This window comes from Rhineura floridana, chromosome 3 (assembly GCF_030035675.1).
Source record: "Rhineura floridana isolate rRhiFlo1 chromosome 3, rRhiFlo1.hap2, whole genome shotgun sequence".
Lineage (NCBI taxonomy): Eukaryota > Metazoa > Chordata > Lepidosauria > Squamata > Rhineuridae > Rhineura > Rhineura floridana.
In genome coordinates, this window is record NC_084482.1 from 60,385,780 (window position 1) to 60,409,390 (window position 23,611).

Below are 23,611 nucleotides of genomic sequence, written 5' to 3' on the forward strand. Positions count from 1 at the left end.
TAAACATGTCATGCCATGTATAACTTCCAGTTTATGAACATAAAATTTCAGCTATGTAAATATAATGCCAAAACCAAATACATATAATGATAGAATATCAAAAGCTGAAAGAGAATCTATGCTGTAAAATACATTTTCTATAACGGGGGCATTTTTTCCAGTGATCTCAGCACGGGACTGCGGCACACCATTTGAGATCTACTCCTAAGAAAACCCCACGTCTCAATGATCAACCAACAGCTCCTGTTTCAATCCCTAAAACTAGCCGCTGTTTGCAGTCCACAGATAGAGTAGAAAGAAGGGCGGAAGCCCAGCGTCATTCTTTGCCCCACACTAACCTACCACAGCTAAGGTACTGAAACTGAAGGAGGATGTAGCCAATCCAATCCAGGCTTACTTAACTGTACCTGAAGTTACATGTATGCTTCAGAGTAAAGCCGGTTATTTTGCCAGTAACATCGATGGTGGCTATAGATATGTTTGGGGGAATGGAATCAAGGGTTGCCTGCGGGAGTTCTTGAGCTGTAAGGGAAAGGCCCCACGATCTGCTTATATCCCCAGAGACAAAAGAAGGGAGACTGTAGCCTCGGTCTGGTAAGTAGCCTACAGATTTCTTTGGGCAGGGTGGAAAAAACAAGGAGGTTCTATTATTACGTTACTGTGTTGATTTTGCCCTGTTCTTTGAGGCAGGTTTCTCTCCTACGTTCTGATTTGCCCTAATTTAAATATCCTCATACCCTCACTCCTTCTATGAGGATTTAATGAGAAGCCAGGATAAGAAGGCATTTCAAAGCTGAGAAAGCTGTGTGCTTTTGGAGGCTGGGGTGAGGAGAAGTATGTTTATTTATCTGCTTTGCAGTTGTTTTCAAAACGTCTCGCCTTCTCAAGACATGTAAGCTGGAGGCTAGATCTACAGAGCTGTGAACTCTTCAACATATGAGGGGGTCTGAGTCAGATGGCAAGACCCTGCAGGAGTGGCATGCGCCTTTGCAGTAGGAAGTTTCTGCAGACCTTGCAACTCGCGCACCTCCCTCTGCCTTCCTCCCAAGCTTGGTAGCACTAAGAAGTCATTACTGTGCCTGACTGATAAGGCGTTATTTGCCCAGGCTGTTGTAATTCTGTCTGTATCGTTGTGCCCTGTTTGTGGCAGTGAAGAGACACAGCGCTCGCTTTGCTTGTGTTAGCAGGTCCTTCCTTGCCCCTGCGTGGATTTTTCTTCCCGGTAAAGGCCTTATAAGAACATAAGAACATAAGAAGAGCCTGCTGGATCAGGCCAGTGGCCCATCTAGTCCAGCATCCTGTTCTCACAGTGGCCAACCAGGTGCCTGGGGGAAGCCCGCAAGCAGGACCCGAGTGCAAGAACACTCTCCCCTCCTGAGGCTTCCGGCAACTGGTTTTCAGAAGCATGCTGCCTCTGACTAGGGTGGCAGAGCACAGCCATCATGGCTAGTAGCCATTGATAGCCCTGTCCTCCATGAATTTGTCTAATCTTCTTTTAAAGCCGTCCAAGCTGGTGGCCATTACTGCATCTTGTGGGAGCAAATTCCATAGTTTAACTATGCGCTGAGTAAAGAAGTACTTCCTTTTGTCTGTCCTGAATCTTCCAACATTCAGCTTCTTTGAATGTCCACGAGTTCTAGTATTATGAGAGAGGGAGAAGAACTTTTCTCTATCCACTTTCTCAATGCCATGCATAATTGTATACACTTCTATCATGTCTCCTCTGACCCGCCTTTTCTCTAAACTAAAAAGCCCCAAATGCTGCAACCTTTCCTCGTAAGGGAGTCGCTCCATCCCCTTGATCATTCTGGTTGCCCTCTTCTGAACCTTTTCCAACTCTATAATATCCTTTTTGAGATGAGGCGACCAGAACTGTACACAGTATTCCAAATGCGGCCGCACCATAGATTTATACAACGGCATTATGATATCGGCTGTTTTATTTTCAATACCTTTCCTAATTATCGCTAGCATGGAATTTGCCTTTTTCACAGCTGCCTCACACTGGGTCGACATTTTCATCGTGCTGTCCACTACAACCCCGAGGTCTCTCTCCTGGTCGGTCACCGCCAGTTCAGACCCCATGAGCGTATATGTGAAATTAAGATTTTTTGCTCCAATATGCATAATTTTACACTTGTTTATATTGAATTGCATTTGCCATTTTTCCGCCCATTCACTCAGTTTGGAGAGGTCTTTTTGTAGCTCTTCGCAATCCCTTTTTGTTTTAACAACCCTGAACAATTTAGTGTCGTCAGCAAACTTGGCCACTTCACTGCTCAGTCCTAATTCTAGGTCATTAATGAACAAGTTGAAAAGTACAGGTCCCAGTACCGATCCTTGAGGGACTCCACTTTCTACAGCCCTCCATTGGGAGAACTGTCCGTTTATTCCTACTCTCTGCTTTCTGCTTCTTAACCAATTCCTTATCCATAAGAGGACCTCTCCTCTTATTCCATGACTGCTAAGCTTCCTCAGAAGCCTTTGGTGAGGTACCTTGTCAAACGCTTTTTGAAAGTCTAAGTACACTATGTCCACTGGATCACCTCTATCTATATGCTTGTTGACACTCTCAAAGAATTCTAATAGGTTACTGAGACAGGACTTTCCCTGTCTTATATGTGTTCAGGTGTCTAGGTTCTGCACTTTGCCCAATCGATTACAAAACAGACTTACAGGGAGCACTGCAACATGTGTATACAGCGCAAGATGCTGTGTACTCGTGCTCCAGTACCTTTCCCTGCATTCAAATATATAATTTGAGCAATTCTTTACAACAGCCTTCCCCTAACTTGATGCCCTCTAGATGTTGGTGGTTCTACAACTTCATCAGCCCCAGCCAGGGTACCAGGTTGGGGAAAGGCTGTTTTACAATGATGCAGGTGTGTTCCCCATGTCACTTTGTGCAAGTTTTTTCTGGCGCTCAGCTGAATTCAAAAGCTTACTTTTTAAATTTAAGAGAAAGTCTGCTTTTAATCAACAAACAGTTACAAATAAATATTAAAGTGTCTTCTTCCAACTGAGCATATATACTTAAACTTTTTTTGACTAAATAATGCAGAAAACCGATTCCTAAAGTTCGCCTTTTAACATATTACAGAGTACATTGTTCACAACAATGTAATTGGTACCATACCTTCCCACTCATCTCGATGGAGTTCAACTTAGTAGGCACATTTTTCAAAATGCAATTAGTTAATTGGATTGTTAGTGCTTCTGTGCGTAATTTACACTATCACTGGTTACAACCATGGCTGGATAGTAAACAACATTAAGCACCAGCAGCACAATACTATGCATGTCTGCTCTGCAGTAAGTCCTACTGAATTCAATGGGGCTTTCCAGTTAAGGAATTAAGATTGCAGCCCAAGCTAGCACTGAACAATTTATTTTGTGTTTTTTTTTAAGTTTGATATCTCATTGGGCATCATGGGCAGACATCAGGCTTGTGGGATCTACTTTTATTTTTATTAGAACGCTAAGATCCACCAACCAGAGCCTGGGGTAAAGTAGAGATGCTTAGACTGAAAGAATCCCAAGCCCAAGAATTTGCTTTGAGTACCAGAATTGAACAGAGTTCACAGTCCTTCTATCCACACATGCTTACCCCAAGCTTTCTTAATTTTAGTGGGGTGTGTGTGTCATTTTGTTGCTATTGTCATTGGGAGTCGGAAATCCCTGCTGATCTACTGCAAATCACCCGGAGACCTACTAGTAAATCCCAGTCTATCTTCTGCCTATCCTTGTAGACCAGACCACTGAATGACATGTATGTGTTGGGGGCTCCATAGTGGAAAGGCTATACTAGCCTTAGTAATGTTCTCTGGCTAGGCCCAAAGCATTTTTCTCTTTCCAATAACCTGTTTGGAGTTTGCAGAGTTTATATAATGTGATCTTATTTTGGAATGCATCATTTAGATAATTTTCTTTTAAACCTCTCCAGCGGATGCTACTTAGCCCCCGAACAGATCCCTATTTCTGACCAACTTGAAATCCTTCCTCTTTTCCTTCTGAATGAAACTGGGTAATACATCTAACTTGATTAAAAATTTGCTTGTGCAGCTCAGAACAAGATGAAAGTTTGCCTTGAGGGCTCAGTCTGGCCTGCAATCAATCAGTCGACCAATCAATCAGCAATCCCTGATGTAGCACAATTGTACTAATAGAATGGTTGAATTGTTGCAGCTTTTATAGAATGTTTTCTTTATATAAAATCTAGGAGAATTGAGTCATGAGCAAATCTGTCCTGTACATTTCAGCTCAGCTCCATGGTATAACTGGCTGAAGGCAAATGTGCTAGTGAAAAAGTCAACCATATCAAAACAAAGCAATATACCGAAGTGTAGGTAAGCGCTAAGGGGTTTATTATGTAGCTTCCATTTATTACTTAACCACTTGCTGTTGGATAGCAGAAGGCTGTGTAGAGTAGGCCTTTGGCTAGAAGCTGAAAAATGGGGGTCACTAGGATTGCTTGTTCTTTACCTTTGATGTGTGAGGTAAAGTTTTGGGTGTTATGGTTTGAATGTTGATGGTCAGAAGGCATTATTTGCTTTTACGATAAAATTACAGCTTGCTGCCAGAGACAGAATGTCTCATTGCAATGCAATGCAACCCAGGTTTCTGTCCTGCACAGCTGTCTTGCCTTTTGACCTTCTCTAACAAGTAGCGCAGAAGTAAGCCTCCATCGCTCAGAGCTAAGATTGTGCTGGATCATCATTTTTATCTGTGTGTGTGTGTGTGTGTGTATGGTATTTTTGTTCTGATTTTGCTGCAAGCATTTCTTGCCTTTTTAAACAAAGTCTTTTTGAAGCTTTCTAAATTTGGCTTTTTTAGAGAGGAGGTGTGGCGTTTTGTCATTATTTTTACAAAAACAAACCACCAAACAGATTATCCCCCCCTCTCTTCTGCTACAAGTATTCTTGTGTTAAAGGCAGAGCATGAAATAGTTCAACAAGACTCATGCTAAAGCATAAATGCTTTCTTTCATGCCACATTTGCTATTGTCTGCTGTGTTCTGAAAAATACCTTCATGCAGTATTCTATTCCTGAACTGGGCTGACAGGGAAAGCTTAAGCTAGTGAGAATCCTTCCCATCCTGTATTTCTAAGAATGGAAATTGGAGGCACAGTTTAAACTGAAGGCATATTCTGAGGATGTGCCAGACTGAAGGCCTATAGCTAAGAGATGACTGAGGGCTCTGCCTGTATAGCAGATGGGCTGAATATGGTCCATGTGGTATGTACTTCATGCTAAATGAACCTGTATCATGAAAAACTAAATTCTGTATCTTTAATAAATTATGTGCCAGTTTCCACATAGCTGTTTATTGAGTTTGAAAAACTTATTTTGCTTTTATATAAAATATTCTGCAAAGGATTATGCATTGGTGCCTGACTCCCCAACCTTTAGAAATCCTGCTTAGAATCCTCCTGTTTTTAAGAACAAATCAGTGTCTGAGCCCATCAATAGCATAAGATGTTATCTTTGTCTCTTTTGGGTCTCTGTATTTCGGTGATACTGTTGATGCTATTTGGATTTCTACTTGAGTACTTTTTGCATATTTTATTTTAATGGTTTTTATTAGTGAGGATATGATGTTCTTGTATTTTGGTATTCTTCATTTTCTAAGTTGTTTTAGGTGGCTGGCCGGAAAAAAATGCTTAATACATTTATAGATAAAAGGATGTGTCCATTTGGGTTGTTGCCGTGCAGAATCTGTAGCTAAATTAGGACCCACCTTCCATGCGAAATTATAGACCAGTCTTGTAACTCTAAAAAGTCCTATTGCTCTTGCAGATTGACCAGATCTTAACCCTGACTGTAGTATCGGGCAAAAGACTTGAGTCAGGCTCTGACATCTAGCAAATTTACAATTCAGGCAGAGACTATGACTGGAATTTGACCCACAGTCACAAAATGCAAATTGGGAGAAACAACTTGCCAGCTAGACTCGGTTCATCCCAGCTGTGCTGAAATGTGCTTTACTGTTGCTCTGGCCCCTTTGTTTAGACCCTCTGGCCTGGCCAGTGATGGGTTAACCTTGTGGTCAGCCTTGTGGTGTAGCCACCTTGTCAAAGAGGATTTGATGGGTTGCTTCACAAAATGGAAGAGTCATTACTACAGGCTCCATTGGAGATTATCTGGGCAGAGCTCTGGGCAGAGATAAAAATAACAAGATGAATGGCCATTAGTGACAGGCAGCTCTATCACATGCCTCCTGGCTGGCATTTGAGCTTGTCTCTGAAGCACCTGATGAAATCTGGCTTCTTGCTTAGAGGCTGAGCTTGGCAGTTCTCCTGGACGTGTCAAGAAAAAGTGTCAAGTGTCAAAGCATTAATCTTCTGTCCTAAGGGGGATTTCATTCTGCCTGGGGTACTGGCTTTTTCAGCAGTTAATACTGATGACCCCTACTTAGTGGTGGGGTGGAAGAGTTGCAAAAAATTAGGTGCAATTGGAATCTTCTGTTTTCTCATCTCCCTAGATCAGTTGTGATCTTAAATTTTCCAGAGTGCTTTCCTTACAGAGGTCATGAAGGAAAAAGTTACACCTGCCCCCTTTTGTTTCCACAGATGGTGCCACTCAAGTACACTGAGGTTCATACTTTATCTAGAAGAAGGTACTTCTAGAGGGTGCTTCTCACAGAGTGGTACTTGTGATTTTCTGGGTATGCTCTGCCCATTGAGCAACCATGGGCTCCAAGGAGAAGTGTCAGGTAGGTTCTCTGATCATGTCTTATCTCCTGTAGTTCTTGATTAATCTATCTATTTGACCTTGCTTCTGGTTGATTTTAGTTGGAAGAAGATGAGCAGTCAAGTGTTCTTGTTCATCAGATTGGCTTTCATTGGTGAGAGTCTGGAAAGCTATTCAACTTCATCAAGTTTTTCTTCAGGAAGAACTGGGGACAGACCAAGGGTTTCTGCTGCCCTGGGTAGATTTAAAATGTTGTTATTATTATTATTAAATGTATTTATACCCTGCCTTTTGGCCAAAGGCCCTCAAGGCGGCTTAGAAAGAAAAATAAACACAAGTATAAAAATACATCAATAAAAGCAATACAATTTACAAAAATTAAACTAAATAACAAATGTCCAAGTGAATTTAAAATGGACCACTGTCTGTCTTTGCCAGCACACCATGCTTAGAGTCTCTGTCAGACACAGTTTACTCTGTTCCAGTCCCAGCAGACTGTTGGGATTGGACCCCATTTTTGAGACTTCCGTTTCTAAGCCAAACTCAGTCATCGGATGTAAGCCGAAAGGCGGCAGCTATCTGGGGATGTTGCACTTCCTTCATCCACAGTCTTACTATGGGCCCCTCGAGGCTGGTGTTCTTTTGTGGGTATATTCTGCAACATGTCATCAAAACAATAATAATAATATTGTTGTTGTTATGATAATTATTTATTTTATATGCAGCTTACTTGTCAAAATGACTTCTAAGTGGTTTACGAGTATAAAACCAGTTATAAAAATATGGCTGATAATTAAAATGCACAATAAAACAATTTAATCAAAACATTAAAATAAACACCCATAATTAAAATGTACAATAAACAAGCCCATTACAACAGCATAACAATTAAAACAGTTAAAACAGCAGTTAAAACAATTAAAACTAGAGGTCCAGTCAGGGTCATGCATACGAGTGCATTAGTGTTGGATTTATGCTGGGCCATCCATGTATTATTCTACTTTACCAGTTGCCCCATGATGCTTACTCAGTGTTATTGCATTATTGCTGTTTGGAGGGGCACTCTTGCACTATAATGTAACAAAAGCAGGGCAAACCCCCCCCCCCTATATTTGTGATATTAAAAAGTTACAGAATTTCAGTAGAAAGTTACAGGACATGTACTGATTGGAAACGAAGCAGTATGTCCACCCCAAAACTTTTGCAGGAGGAAACAGTATTGAAAGTGGGATTGCGTATAACTTGGTCCGATATCAACATAAGAACAAATCATCATGAATAAGTGGTTCTGTATGCTCAGGAATGTAACGGTAGCATTAAATCAGAAGTTAACCATGCTATTATTACTAGATTTATATTTATTATATATTGTTTTTCTAACTACTTTCCTTTTACAACTTTGGAGGTTACTTGCAAGTAGTCATACCTGTGTAAAAGATATTGAGTGCGTCTGACTGTTCCCAGTTCTCACAGAGGCCTCTGTCACCAGGAAACCACTCTGTCTTGGAGCTGGCTGTGAGGGCCTGTACCTGGTGTCGGGCCAAGGAGACAGGAAACTGCTGGTGTACTGTTCACCCTGCTGCGTGGCAGCTTCTCTGACCGAGCTGGCGGAGGCTATCTTGGCTGTGATATTGGAGGAGCCCAGAACGATAGTCCTGGGTGATTTCAATGTCCGTGATGAGGCTGCCTCTAGTGTTCTGGCTTGGGACTTCATGGCCTCCATGACGACTGTGGGGCTGTCTCAAGTTGTCACTGGCCTGATGCACAGGGCAGGTTTTTGCTCCAGATGGAGGAAGGGGTGGTCTGGAGATGGGAGTGGGTGGATGTCACCCCATTGTCATGGTCAGATCACTTCTTGGTGAAGTTTAGACTGATGGCTCCAATTCTCCCCTGCAGGGGTGATGGACAGATTAAGATGGTCCACCCCCGGAGACTAATGGAATCTACTGGATTCCTGAATGCCCTGGGGGAGTTCCCAGTAGATAGAGCAAGCGACCCTGTTGAAGCCCTTGACACACTGTGGAACAGCAAGACACATCGGGCTCTTGACACGGTTGCCCCCAAGTGCCCTCTCTGGCATTGTGGAGCCTGGTTTGCACCTTGGTACACAGTGAACTAAAGGCAGTGAAACAGGCTGGATGACGGCTAGAGCGCAAGTGGTGAAAGGTGTGCTGTGAGACTGATTGGGCAAAAGTGCAACATCATAACCGTGCCTACTGTGTGGTGGTGAGGGGGGCGAAGAAGGCCCACTTCTCTGCCACCATCGCATCCTCAGTAGCCATCCAGTGGAGCTTTTCTGTATTGTCAGGGTTCTGTTGACATCAACTCCAGGAAATGGAGTTTTAGACCCTTCAGAAGCCAACGTGAATTGTTTGCAAGGCACTTTGAGGGTAAAGTTGCTCATCTCTGTAGCAGTCTTGATGCCCCCTTCACATCTACTGTAGTCCCCAGTGAGGTGTCCAGTGCAATGTCTGCTGCAGCTTCTTGGGATCAGTTTCAGTTGATGCAGCCTGATGCTGTGACAAGGTGTGCGCGACGATGCAGCCAGCAATGTATCCTCTTAACCCTTGACCTTCTTGGCTTATTAAAGTGTACCGAGGGGGTTTAATTGAGTGGATCCAGGGTGTGGATTCAGGGTGTGGGAGGGAGTTGTTCCAACTGTCCGGAAAGAGGTGGTGATCCGACCACTTCTGAAAAAACCCACTCTGGACCCATTGGTTTGCAACAACTACTGCCCAGTTGCAAATACCCCCTTTTTAGGGAAGTTGATTGAGAGGGTTTTGGCGTAGCAATTGCAAGTACTCTTGGATGAAACAGATTATCTTGACCCATTCCAGTCTAGGTTCAGACCTGGCTACGGGACTGAATCGGCCTTGGTTGCCCTGATGGATGAACTTTATCAGGAGAAGGACAGGGGGAGTGTGACCCTATTATTCTTGATCTCTCGGCGGCTTTTGATACCATTGACCATGGTATCCTTCTGGGCCGACTTGGAGAGATGGATATTGGAGGCACTGTTTTACAGTGGTTCCAATCCTATCTCCAGGGTTGTTTTCAGAGAATAGCATTGGGTGATTGTCATTCGGTCCCCTGGCAGTTGTGCTGTGGGGTGCCACAGGGTACCATCTTGTCCCCCATGCTGTTTAACATCTATATGAAGCCCTTGGGAGTGGTCATCAGGAGTTTTGGGGTGAGATGTCAGCAGTACGCAAGCCCTGGACCGCTGCCTGGACTTGGTGGTGGGCTGTCTGAGAGCCAATATGACTATGAATCCTAGCAAGGTGGAGACGCTGTGGATTGGTGGTTCCTGAGTTCAGATAATTAGTCAGTTGTCTGCTTTAGATGGGGTTGTACGCAGGTCTATAGTCCATGGGTGCTCCTGGATCTATCTTTGTTGCTATAGGCTCAGGTGACCTCAGTGGCTAGGAATGCTTTTTACCAGCTTCAACTGGTAAGACAGCTGTGGCCATTTCTGGACCGGGATAGCCTGACTGCTGTTGTCCATGCACTGGTAACTTCCAGGCTGGATTACTGTAATGTGTTCTGTGTAGGGCTACCCTTGGGGTTGGTCCAGAAGCTGCAGGTGGTACAAAACGCGGCAACAAGTCTGCTCATTGGGGCAGAGTATCGCCAACATGTCACCCCACTGCTAAAGGAATTGCACTGGCTATCTATTAGCTACCGGGCTAAGTTCGAGGTTCTAGCTTTGGTGTACAAAGCCCTATACAGCTCGGGACCAGGATACCTGAAAGACTGCCTTATTCCTTATATACCCAGTCGATCACTGCACTCTGCAAGTGAGGGCCTCCTGCAGATACCATCTTATCAGGAGGTCCGTTCCACACAACATAGGAAACTGACCTTTAGTGCAGTGGCATCTACCCTGTAGAATTTCCTCCCCTTAAGTATTAGACAAGCGCCATTTCTGTTATCTTTCTGGCACCTACTGAAGACCTTCCTTTTTCAACAAGCCTTTTAAGTAGAGGCCTTATCACAGTCTGCTTCTGTGTTGAAATTGCTTTTTAATGTTTTTAAACCTTTTTTTAAAAAATAGATGTTTTTAAAGTTTAAAAAAGTTTTTAGAGATGTTTTAATATGTTTTTAATTGTGGTTTTGTTTTAATATATTTTTAAAGTCTGTTTTTATGATGTGTTAAAGTGTTTTTAGTGCTTTTGTTTGCTGCCCTGGGCTCCTACTGGGAGAAAGGGAAGTATATAAATCTAATTGATTGATTGATTGCATTTATTTATTTATTTTATTTATTTAGTTGGGTTTGTATACCGCCCCATAACCGAAGCTCTCTGGGCAGTTTACAACAATTAAAAACATTAAAAACAAATATACAAATTTAAAAACACATTTTTAAAAAGCAATTTAAAAACACAAAATAATAATAGTTATCTGTAACACAGTTTACATTATGTTCTCCTGGACAGGATGAATGCCAAGGATTATTACTGCTGGATATGCTGAACTTCTTGAGACATAGTTTTTGAACTTGATTACAGTATATGTTGCTTGAAGTAGCTGTTTGTCTGGCAGTGATATCAATTAACTGAGATCTTGCTATATTCTTGTTAAGGATGATCAATGAAAATGTGTGTTTGTGTTGCAGGTCCCAAAACTTTTCAAAACCATGAGATTAGCTCTGAAATTACTAATTTTGAAAAGCTGCTTTTGAGCCTCCTTCACACTTCTCAAGTTTTTATCCACACTCAGCGATGCTGGAAATGATTTTTATAATTTGTTTTTAGTGATATGCTAAACAGATAGGACACCTGAAAATGACAGTATTGTTTTGTAACTGGGGGCAGTTCACAAATGAGGTGATGTCTCAGAATTTTCTATGCTCAGTTGTGCTTGGACTTACACTAGCCCACATGCTGAGATCACAACAATTCTTTGTGGGCCTATGGTGCACTTGTTGCAGGAATGATGACAATTACATGTGACCGGCTCTATGTGTACTTAAGTTAACATGGTTCTTCCTCTATGTGAACGTGGGCAAATGTGACACACACACCCCCAATACACTTGTGTGTATGAAATTCAGCAGCCCAGCTTCATGTGTGCTTTACCCCAATTCTTTGTGGTGGAGACATTCACATTGTGGTGCACGATAGAGTGGCTAAAAGAAAATAACACAGAGAAAAACAGGAGATGAGGGAGAAATGCTAGAATAAATCCATAGTAAAACCTTTTGTTTCACAAACCTTCTCCTGGATTTGTTACTTCAGAAAAGAGCTCACAAACACAAATCTAAAGACAGATTGTCTATTGTTGCTAGAAATAGACTTTTGAGGTCAAGTAGAGTCCTGTTTTGAACATGCGTTTAGGAATGAAGCTTTACTGTTCATGCTTTTTCTATGGCTTCTTAACTCACATCTTTCCAGAGTGATTAATTTACTTGGAATGCTGGTAGGATGTGGAAACAATTTGCTAAATTTGATCCAAGCATGCACATTTTAGGATGGTTTGTCTTGTTTGTATAGATTATGTAGAGTTAGAGGTCCCCAATCTTTTTGGACACAGACAAAAAAAGGAGGCAACACACCTTCCCCAAAACAGGCAACCCACCTCCCTGCAAAAAAGCAAAGAGGGAAGCATCCAGAAACAGTCCAGCCAAGAAGAGGAAGACCCTCAAGGTGCAGAACCAGCAGAGAGCAGAGAATGCGAGAAATTTTTATTGCAGCTCAATGCGTTTTGGGTGTTGGCACAACCCTTTGTCAATGGCAACCTGCAAATATATATATATATAAACAGGATTAAAATCAATTACAGAGTGAATTCTAAAATATAAAAAGAACTACATACATATATCTATTCAAAGTAAACAAAACAACACTCTGCATAATACTGGCCAAATACTAGAATAAATAAGGAAAGAACAACCAAAAAGAAACATGATAAAAGATAAACACAAGAAATCTTCCAAAAACTGAAACTGATTACACACAAACTCAACAAAGAAAATTTTAACAGAGCTATTAACTAGGTAAAATAAACCATAACAAAATTAATGGAAAAAAGGGATTAGAATAAATAACTTGAAATACCTTGTGCAAATAGCAAGCTGGTTTCTCATCAGTATTACAAACTGAATTCTTAAAAGCAGCTGGCTCTTAAAGGAAGAGAGATAAAGAGCACACCCAGAGAACCCCCCTCCCTGGCAAGCCTCTTTTCAAAAACAAACAAACTGGGACAGGCAGGGAACCAATGCCAAGGGGGATGTCTGAGGGTGCCATAGTGCTCACAGGATCCACGTTGGGGGGCCCAGATACAATTTCTAGGTCTACCATTGGAATTGCCAGACTGAACAATGTGTTTGGGAATAGCAATGTGAAAGTGTAACATTCTCTTATTAGCTGGATGTCTGATCTAGTTTGCCATTGGTCTGTTGAGACAGATGCATGGCCTGATTTGAACAGGCATGGCTTACCCCTGAGCAACGCACCTGCTGCCCATTGTCAGTTGAAGAGGGAATACAACTATCAGTGTGTCTTAATTGACCCATAGCTGTTGGTTTTTTAAAGCGAGATGTTGTTTGGCCCTTGTAATAGGTGTGTGGTGATAACAGGGCATTTGCTAGGGACAAGAGGCAAAAAGCTGTGTGCTGGAGGGGTGAAAATTACAGCATGGCACTGACATTTTCCTCATTGGTAAGATTCACAGTCTCACTGTGCAGTGTGGTGAGAGCTTTGTTTGTGTGCATCAAAAGAGGATGTGGCTAAAACTGTTGCCATGTCACTGTCCCTTCCTTTGGAAAGCCAGCCCTCATTGCTCAACACACTTCGTGTCAAGCGCTGGCGGTTCTTGCTGTTAAGAAAGTGAGCAGGCTGGAACAGGAAGGGGAAAAAAATCAGGATAGTAACAAACTCTAGGGGCTGGAGGATTATGGGGATCTCCGAGACAAAAAATTGCTGACTAATGGAAACCCTGCCCATTGCTCTGCTCCCGTGTGGTTCCTTCAGTCAGAGTCTTCCTCAACTTGTTGTCCTACAGATGTTATTGGACTCCCACTGCCCTTGACCCTTGGCCATGCTGCCTGGCACTGATGGGAGTTGTGGTCTGTAACATCCGGAAAATACCAGATTGGGGAAGATGGACGATAGGCTCTATAGCTTTAAAAAAAAGGAATCTTGAGATTCTTACCTTTCAGAAGGTAAATACAGATATTGTTTGACCACACATTTTATGACCCATTTACATCTAAAGTGTGATAAACATTTCCTTGCCTGTTGGCAGGTTGATACAGATGGCCAAGCTACCACAGGGTCCTAGATCTCACCCTGGAGAATTTGGCCATGTATATGGGCTCAAAACATGGACCAAATGCTGTGCTGTGTATTGTGTTAATGGGTATATGTATTACTCATAGCTGTGTGATTTTTACTTCAAGATCATGAGGGATGGAGGAATTTCAGTAGTGCAGTTTCTCTGTCTGGATACTGGACAGTTTTTCCATTGAATTAATGTAGTTCTTCTGTCCTACTAACCTAACAACAGTATTGTATACGACATGTTTCAAGAAAGTTAACAAAATGTGCTAATAATAACTGAATGACCCACTTTGGTATTGATCAGCATGAGACATATGGCAATTATTATTCGTTGTAAAATGTTTTCATGACCTTAAAACAGTGGTGGCATTTTCTTGGAACAACTGAAAAGTATCATCTTTTTGTGACTTAGGCTTTCTGTAGCAATTTCCATGAAATGGAAGTCAGAATTTGAGAGACTGCTTCATATGGCAGTTGTGTTTTCCACAGCAAACACAGCAGTTGTGAATGACAAAAGTGCATCCTTAAACATCTGTTTGCAGGTGCCTAAGGAAACCTGATAGGGCCATGGCTGTTATGCTGTTTACTGCATAAAGTGTAAAATGGTCTTTTATTTCCTGTGATTGTTTTTGGCTTGTTTTTCAACTTGAGTGTGGGAGGATGCATAGCTGGCATGTTGCTTACCATTACTACTTTTAAAAAAAAGGAATTTGCAATACCACTGGCCAGTATTTCAGTCCTTAAGACCTTGTATGTATTTTGGCCAAAGCAGCCTGGCAAATTGGATTTGTTCTAGCCTATGAAAAAGCTTCCCCTCTAGGATGCACACCTTAATGTGGTGTGGGGGGTTGAGAGCGTTGAAGAAGCTGAGAGCAATGCTGTCAGGAGTCTAGACCAAGAGGTTAGACTCCTAGCAGGGGCACCCAAGGCGGAATGGTTAAAGCTGAGACACCAGACTAAGATGCATCCAAACTCAGAGGAAGGCAATGGTAAACCACCTCTGAATACCTCTTACCATGAAAACCCTATGAACAGAGTATCCAAAATGCAACACAAGATAGTGCTGGCAGATGAGACCTCCAGGTCAGAAGGCATTCACTGAGCTACTGGGGAAGAACAAAGGACAAGTACAAGTGGCGCTGTGACTGACGCAGCTGGGTCAAAGCTGAAAGGAAACCCAGAGGCTGATGCCACAGATGCTAAAGGAGAGTCCGAAGTTGTATGACATACACAATAGGAACATGGAATGTGAGAAGCATGAATCGGGGAAAGTTAGAAATTGTCAGGCAAGAAATGGAACTTATCAACATTACGATACTTGGCATGAGTGAATTAAAATGGATGGGAATGGGACATTTTCAAAATATTTTATGCAGGAAATGAGAAATTAAGAAGAAATGGAGTTGCTTTAATAGTGAGAAGTGATGTAGCAAAAGCAATTAGGAACTATAACGCAAGGTCTGAGCAAGTGATGTCAATGAGATATTCTGATTAGCAAGCTAGCTAAATGTGGGCTGGATGAAACAACTATCAGATGGATCCACAGTTGGCTCCAGAATCGTACTCAAAGAGTGCTTATCAATGGTTCCTTCTCAAACTGGGCAGAAGTAACGAGTGGGGTACCACAGGGCTCGGACCTGGGCCCAGTGCTCTTTAACATTTTTATTAACAACTTGGATGAGGAGGTACAAAGCATGCTTATCAGATTTGCAGATGATACAAAGTTGGGGAGCATAGCTAATACCACGGAAGACAGAAACAAAATTCAAAGGGACCTTGATGGGCTGGAGCATTGGGCTGAAAACAACAGAATGAAATTCAACAGGGATAAATGCAAAGTTCTACACTTAGGAAAAAGAAACCAAATGCACAGTTATAAGATGGGGGATACTTGGCTCAGCAGTACGACACGTGAGAAGGATTTTGGAATTGTCGTTGATCACAAGCTGAATATGAGCCAACAGTGCGATGTGGCTGCAAAAAAGGCAAATGCTATATTAGGCTGTATTAACAGAAGTACAGTATAGTTTCCAAATCGCGTGAAGTACTAGTTCTCCTCTATTCTGCACTGGTTAGGCCTCATCTTGAATACTGCGTCCAGTTGTGGTCTCCGCACTTCAAGAAGGATGCAGACAAACTGGAACGGGTTCAGAGGAGGGCAACAAAGATGATCAGGGGACTGGAAACAAAGCCCTATGAGGAGAGACTGAAATAACTGGGCATGTTTAGCCTGGAGAAGAGAAGACTGAGGGGAGATATGATAGCACTCTTCAAGTACATGAAAGGTGGTCACATAGAGGAGGGCCGGGATCTCTTCTTGATCGTCCCAGAGTACAGGACACGGAATAATGGGCTCAGGTTGCAGGAAGCCAGATTTCGACTGGACGTCAGGAAAAACTTCCTAACTGTTAGATCTATACGACAATGGAAGCAATTACCTAGAGAGGTAGTGGGCTCTCCGACACTGGAGGCATTCAAGAGGCAGCTGGACAGCCATCTGTCGGGAATGCTTTGATTTGGATTCCTGCATTGAGCAGGGGGTTGGACTTGATGGCCTTATAGGCCCCTTCCAACTCTACTATTCTATGATTCTATGAATGGGAAACCAATTAACATAACTATCATCCAAGTCTATGCTCCAATGGCAAATGCAGAAGAGGATTGGAGAGGTTTTACACAGAAGTACAGGAAGAAATTGATCATACACCCAAACAGGATGCTCTGGTAATCATGGGGGACTGGAATGCAAAGGTAGGGAACAGAGAAGAATTAGGAATTGTGGGAAAATGGGCCTTGTGTGTATTGTGTGTACTGCCTTCAAGTTGATTCCGAGATAGAAATGAAGCAGGAGAAAGACTTACTGAATTCTGTGAAGCCAATAATTTGTTTCTCGCAAACACATTTTTTGAGCAACCAAAAATCCGACTGTACATGTGGACATCACCAAATGGTCAATATAGGAATCAAATTGATTATATAATGTAATTGGTAGCAGAAGATGGAGAAGTTCCATACTTATTGCAAAAACAAGATCAAGAGCAGACTGCAGTACAGATCATGAACTGGTAATATCGAAAATCAGAGAAAAGCTAAAGAACAACAACAAAGCAATCATAATGCCAAAAAATACAATTTACATAACATCCCAGAAGAATATAAAGATCAAATAAAGAACAGATTTGAGGCTTTAAACTTAGTTGACAGAGAGCCAGAAGAACTATGGAGTGAAGTCAGAGACTATCAGGGAACAATGCAAAAAGACAATACCTCTAGTTGAAAAGAGAGAAAGACCTCAATGGATGACTGAAGAAACTCTTAAAATGGTTGAAGAGAATAGGAAAGCAAAAGGAGAGAGAAATACGGTTAGAATCCTAAATGTAACAATACAGAGACTACAAAGAGAACTATTACAATAGTTATTGTCTAGAAATAGAAGAGGACAACAAAAAGGGTAGAACAAAAGCCCTATTCCAGAGGATTAGAGTGATTAAAGGGAAATTTAAACCAAGAGTAGGGATGTTGAATAATAACACTGACTGACCAAGATGAAATAAAAGGAAGATGGAAGCAGTACACTTAAGAATTCATATAAAAGAGATGCAAAGATGACAGATTCATTCATGGAGGAACCGTGTGATGAAGAACCAGAAATTTTAGAATGTGAGGTAAAAGCTGCTCTTAAAATACTTGGAAGAAACAAATCACCAGGAACAGATGGCATACCAATAGAGTTGCTACAAGGAAGCCTGAACTTACAAGGCCTGAACAGGGTGGTAAACAGGGTGGTTTACAACAGATGCTATTGGAGGTCACTGATTCATAGGGTTGCCATAAGTCATAATCAACTTGAAGGCATATAACAACAACAACATGAAAAAGCTACTGGATATCAGTGTGGTTTCAATGCTCCCTGTTCCTTAACTGTTGGTAAGAGAGGAGAAGGTCTCTGAATTGTGTATTCTCCTCACCCTTTCTTAACACACCTTAGTCATAGTTATTTATGCCAAACTGATTTTAGTCATGGTTAGTTTTTAGTCAGATGGGCTAACTTCCCATGAAGGTGCTTAAAAATTGCCGGACCACTAACTTCTGATCCACCTTGCTATGCTCATGCTTGCCATATGGTCTCTGCTGCCATTTACCCCACTTGCCATCCAGCTGCTATTATTAACTTCAGGTAGGCTCCTCACTTGTTTTCTTCCCCTTTGTATGCCTTGTGGTCCTTCCTCATTGGCTGCACTCACATTTTTTGCTAAACTATAATTTAGTCATGCTGGCTGGTGCTGATGGGAGTTGTATTCCAAAGCATCTGGATAAATAATAATAAATAATAAATAAAATTTTATTTATTAGTCGCCCATCGAGTTAACGGACACTCTGGGCGACGTACAACAATACAATACAACAATTCAAGTACAGTATAAAATAATATATAAATCAGCAAAACACAACATCACCATCAATTCAACTAAAACCATCTTCAGTTAAGATTCCATAAAAACTAATCCCCCTCAAAAATCCCATAGGCCTGCCTGAATAGCCAGGTCTTTAAGGCTCGGCAAAAACCCATCAGGGAGGGGGCATGTTGGAGGTCAAAAGGGAGTTCCAGAGGGTGGGGGCCACAATTGAAAATGCCCTCTCTCTGGTCCGCACCAGCCTAGCTGTTTTCAGCGGTGGGACCGAGAGAAGGTCTTGTGAGGCTGATCTCGTTAGGTGGCATAATTGGTGATACTGGAGGCGTTCCTTCAGATAAACTGGGCCGAAACCATATAGGGTTTTAAAGGTCAGTACCAACACCTTGAATTGGGCCCGGTAAGCAACTGGTAACCAGTGTAGATCGATCAACACTGGGGTAATATGATCCCAGCGATGGCTCTGCTTTATCAGGCGTGCCGCCGCATTTTGTACCGGCTGCAATTTCCAGACCGTTGGTTGGTGAAGACTGTGCTTAGCTATGGTTTAGCATGACATGAACTTGGCCATTGACTCTTGGTCCTTTGTACTCAGCCTGACCTCCTCGTTAGGCAGTGAGAGAGGTGTGTCTGGCCTGTCCCACTTCAGCTTGGAGGCGGGGGATTATGTGACTGAATGCTCCTCTGTCTATGTACAAAACAGTTCCTGAGAGACTAGTCTTCTTCCTGACATTCTACTTTTTATGTACTTATGTATTTAACCTGAGTTTCTTCTATCTTTGTTTCCACCAGAGACACAGATGGCAAGAGGGATGGGGGAAATCTGCTCCTTTTTAACATGTTAGTTTTTTACTGAGAATTCAGGATAATTTGCTGATTATTATTTGCCTTACCAAATGCACTTTAAAAGTTAAAAACCTTTTTAGAGGAGTTGGGCAGTTCTTTTTCTCCTCCTCCTCCTCCTCCCATCAAAGTATATATGAGCATAAAGCTCAACAACACTTCCCTCAAGTTGGCAATAAATATGGTGCAGGCAGTTTTGTTGGGATTGAAGAAACCCACTCTGCACAGTTACATTGTCAAGAGAACCTGAGTCTTAGAAAGATAAGGGATCTATTGTCTAGTCTCTGCCATTCACACAGTTCCATTGCCAACAGTGGCTGAGAATAACTGTTTCTCAGTTGTGGTGCACCTTGGCATCCAGTTCTGGCTACGAAGCAGACATTGCAGAACAAGAGAACAAATATCTAAGAGGTCATCCAGAAATCTCTGAAATTCAATTTAACAGGCTAGTTATCTCTTCTGATTCCTCATTCTGTTTAAGACTCCCCTCTCTGGGTTATATAAACCAGCTGCAACATAGTAAGCAAATCCAATTTTGCTGTTTATCCTCCCAGTTTAACTCTGGTACTGATAGAGATTTTGGAAGCTTTTGTTTCTGGTTTTTGCTTAGTGGTGGCTGGACATGTTGTCTGGACTTACAAACAGGGGTTAACATTAACTGTGCTTTGTTTGAAACAAGCTAACTTCAAAGCAGGGCTCAAAATGATTTTGACAGGATGGAGAACTGAGCCAGAACTATCAAAATGAATTCAGCAGAGATGAGATGTACATGTCTACATTTTGGTAGGAATAATCAGATGTATAAATACAGGATGGGTGGCAAATGGTTTGACATCAGTACATGTGAAAAAGGATCTTGTAGCCCACATGCTAAACATGAGTCCGTAGTGTGACGCAGTGGCTAAAAAGGCTAATGCAATTCTAGATTCATCATCATCATCATCATCATCAATCTTTATTTACAGTCAACTGACCACAAATATATAACATAATGCTGGGATTTTACTTGCTAAAACAGGGTACAACGAGCAACAAACTGAATTATATAAACAACTCATTTAATTACCGTTGACAATCATACAGGGTCTAGTCTGGATGGCCAAGTTCAAGAATTTTGCCACTTGCTCAGTAATTGCCTTATCTGAACCCTCAAGTAAAACATTCAAAAGGGACTCAACAGAATGGCCTGGGAAAGACTGCATAATAGAGTATATTAGGTCTTTTGTGGCCCCTTCCTAATAGCTACAATTAAACAGGATGTGTGAAATAGACTCCATTTCGTCATTATCACAGGGGCAACATCTGTTGTTTCTTGGAGTTTTTTTATATCTGCCATCCAAAAGTTTAGAGGGTAGGACATTAAATCGAGCCAAAGAGAATGCCCTCCTATACTTGGGAATAAATAACCAGCTTAGGTAGGGCATCCCGTCTTTGTGAAGAAAACCTGATAGACCCATTGAGTGGGGAGAACAAGGACCCTGTGTGGCTGCAGAGAGCTCTTGATTATCAATATCCACTAGCCTCTGTTTGACAATCCCTTTGGCGCTTTCAAAATCCATAGAAAGGAGATCAAAAGGAGAGAGGCCTACTGAAGTAACTTTTTTCACCACTGTCTTTGACCAAGATGACCCCACGGAATCTCTCATTGCCTGAGATGTAAGGGAGCTGTGAGTAAGCACCAGACAGCAGCGAAGCCAGAGATGAATAGCATAAGTCCAGGCTAAGCATTTTAGGGAATTGAGGCCAGCCTCTAAATTAAGGGTGGCTCCAGAGACACATTTTGGGACACCAAAGATGGACCTAAGGAAAAAGGATTGAATTCCTTCGAGTGAACCCTTGAAATATGGAAACCAAATTGGTGCCCCAAAAAGAATCAGAGGAACTATTTTAGTTTTAAATATACGGATGGCCACTGGCAGAAATTTTCCACCGTTTATAAAAAAGAAGTGGGTCATTGCATCAACTTAAGTGTAGTGTCCAGCTTTTGAGGAGTAATGTTGTTGTTGTTATATGCCTTCAAGTCGATTACAACTTATGACAACCCTATGAGTTAGTGACCTCCAAGAGCATCTGTCATGAACCACCCTGTTCAGATCTTGTAAGTTCAGGTCTGTGGCTTCCTTTACGGAATCAATCCATCTCTTGTTTGGCCTTCCTCTTTTTCTACTTCCTTCTGTTTTTCCCAGCATTATGGTCTTTTCCAGTGAATCATGTCTCCTCATTATATGTCCAAAGTAGGATAACCTCAGTTTCATCATTTTAGCTTCTAGTGACAGTTCTGGTTTAATTTGTTCTAACACCCAATTATTTGTCTTTTTCACAGTCCATGGTATGCACAAAGCTCTCCTCCAACGCCACATTTCAAATGAGTTGATTTTTCTCTTATCTGCTTTTTTCACTGTCCAACTTTCACATCCATACATAGAGATTGGGAATACCATGGTCTGAATGATCCTGACTTCAGTGTTCAGTGATACATCTTTGCATTTGAGGACCTTTTCTAGTTCTCGCATAGCTGCCCTCCCCAGTCCTAACCTTCTTCTGATTTCTTGACTGTTGTCTCCATTTTGGTTAATAACTGTGCCAAGGTATTGATAATCTTTGACACATTCAGTGTCTTCGTTGTCAACTTTAAAGTTACATAAATCTTCTGTTGTCATTACATTAGTCTTTTTGACGTTCAGCTGTAGTCCTGCTTTTGTGCTTTCCTCTTTAACTTTCATCAGCATTTGTTTTAAATCATTACTGGTTTCTGCTAGTAGTACGGTATCATCTGCATATCTTAAATTATTGATATTTCTCCCTCCAATTTTCACACCTCCTTCATCTTCGTCCAATCCCGCTTTCCGTATTATATGTAAGATGGGAGAACTGGAGTGCTTGGTCTTAGAGGAGAGCATTGATATAGTGAGCATAACGGAGACCTGGTGGAATGGAGAAAACCAGTGGGATATGGTTATCCCTGGATATAAACTATATCGGAAGGACAGGGAAAGACGTATTGGTGGCGGAGTCGCTCTATACGTGAAAGAAGGCATTGAATCCAGCAAGCTCGAAACCCCAAAAGAGGCAGACTCCTCCACAGAATCTTTGTGGGTGGTGATACCCTGCCCCAGGAGGGACTTAATACTGGGAACGATCTATCGTCCCCCTGATCAAAATGCTCAGGGAGACCTGGAGATGAGATATGAAATTGAGGAAGCATCCAAACTAGGAAATGTGGTAGTAATGGGTGACTTCAACTACCTGGACATAGACTGGCTGCATATGTGTTCCAGTCATGACAAAGAAGCAAAGTTTCTAGATATTCTAAATGACTATTCCCTAGACCAGTTGGTCATGGAACCGACCAGAGGGACGGCAACCCTGGACTTAATCCTCAGTGGGGACCGGGACCTGGTGCAAGATGTAAGTGTTGTTGAACCGATTGGGAGCAGTGACCACAGTGCTATTAAATTAAACATACATGTAACTGGCCAATTGCCAAGAAAATCCAACACGGTCACATTTGACTTCAAAAGAGGAAACTTCACAAAAATGAGGGGATTGGTAAAAAGAAAGCTGAAAAACAAAGTCCAGAGGGTCACATCACTCGAAAATGCTTGGAAGTTGTTTAAAAACACTATATTAGAAGCTCAACTGGAGTGCATACCGCTGACCAGAAAAGGTACCCCCAGGGCCAAGAAGATGCCAGCATGGTTAACGAGCAAAGTCAAGGAAGCTCTTAGAGGCAAAAAGTCTTCCTTCAGAAAATGGAAGTCTTGTCCAAATGAAGAAAATAAAAAAGAACACAAACTCTGGCAAAAGAAATGCAAGAAGACAATAAGGGATGCTAAAAAAGAATTTGAGGAGCACATTGCTAAGAACATAAAAACCAACAACAACAACAAAAAAGCAGAAAGCAGAGAGTAGGAATAAACGGACAGTTCTCCCAATGGAGGGCTGTAGAAAGTGGAGTCCCTCAAGGATCGGTATTGGGACCTGTACTTTTCAACTTGTTCATTAATGACCTAGAATTAGGACTGAGCAGTGAAGTGGCCAAGTTTGCTGATGACACTAAATTGTTCAGGGTTGTTAAAACAAAAAGGGATTGCGAAGAGCTCCAAAAAGACCTCTCCAAACTGAGTGAATGGGCAGAAAAATGGCAAATGCAATTCAATATAAACAAGTGTAAAATTATGCATATTGGAGCAAAAAATCTGAATTTCACATATACGCTCATGGGGTCTGAACTGGCGGTGACCGACCAGGAGAGAGACCTCGGGGTTGTAGTGGACAGCACGATGAAAATGTCGACCCAGTGTGCGGCAGCTGTGAAAAAGGCAAATTCCATGCTAGCGATAATTAGGAAAGGTATTGAAAATAAAACAGCCGATATCATAATGC

At 41.9% G+C, this 23,611-nt stretch overlaps 1 protein-coding gene across 5 annotated transcripts in view; it reads left to right on the forward strand.

Annotated features, from left to right (window-relative positions):
• The first annotated feature begins 432 nt into the window (after window positions 1-432).
• The window catches only part of TMEM94 (transmembrane protein 94), a 104,190-nt gene continuing 81,011 nt past the window's right edge, over window positions 433-23,611 (forward strand). For all 5 annotated transcript variants that reach the window (XR_009761310.1, XM_061616150.1, XM_061616152.1 and 2 more), the window contains exons 1-2: window positions 433-594; window positions 6,570-6,712. Coding sequence is in view for 4 of the 5 variants with exons in the window: in XM_061616150.1 (XP_061472134.1) it covers window positions 6,689-6,712 (24 nt within the window). In the remaining variant the exon portion in view is untranslated. The remainder of the gene's footprint in view (window positions 595-6,569; window positions 6,713-23,611) is intronic.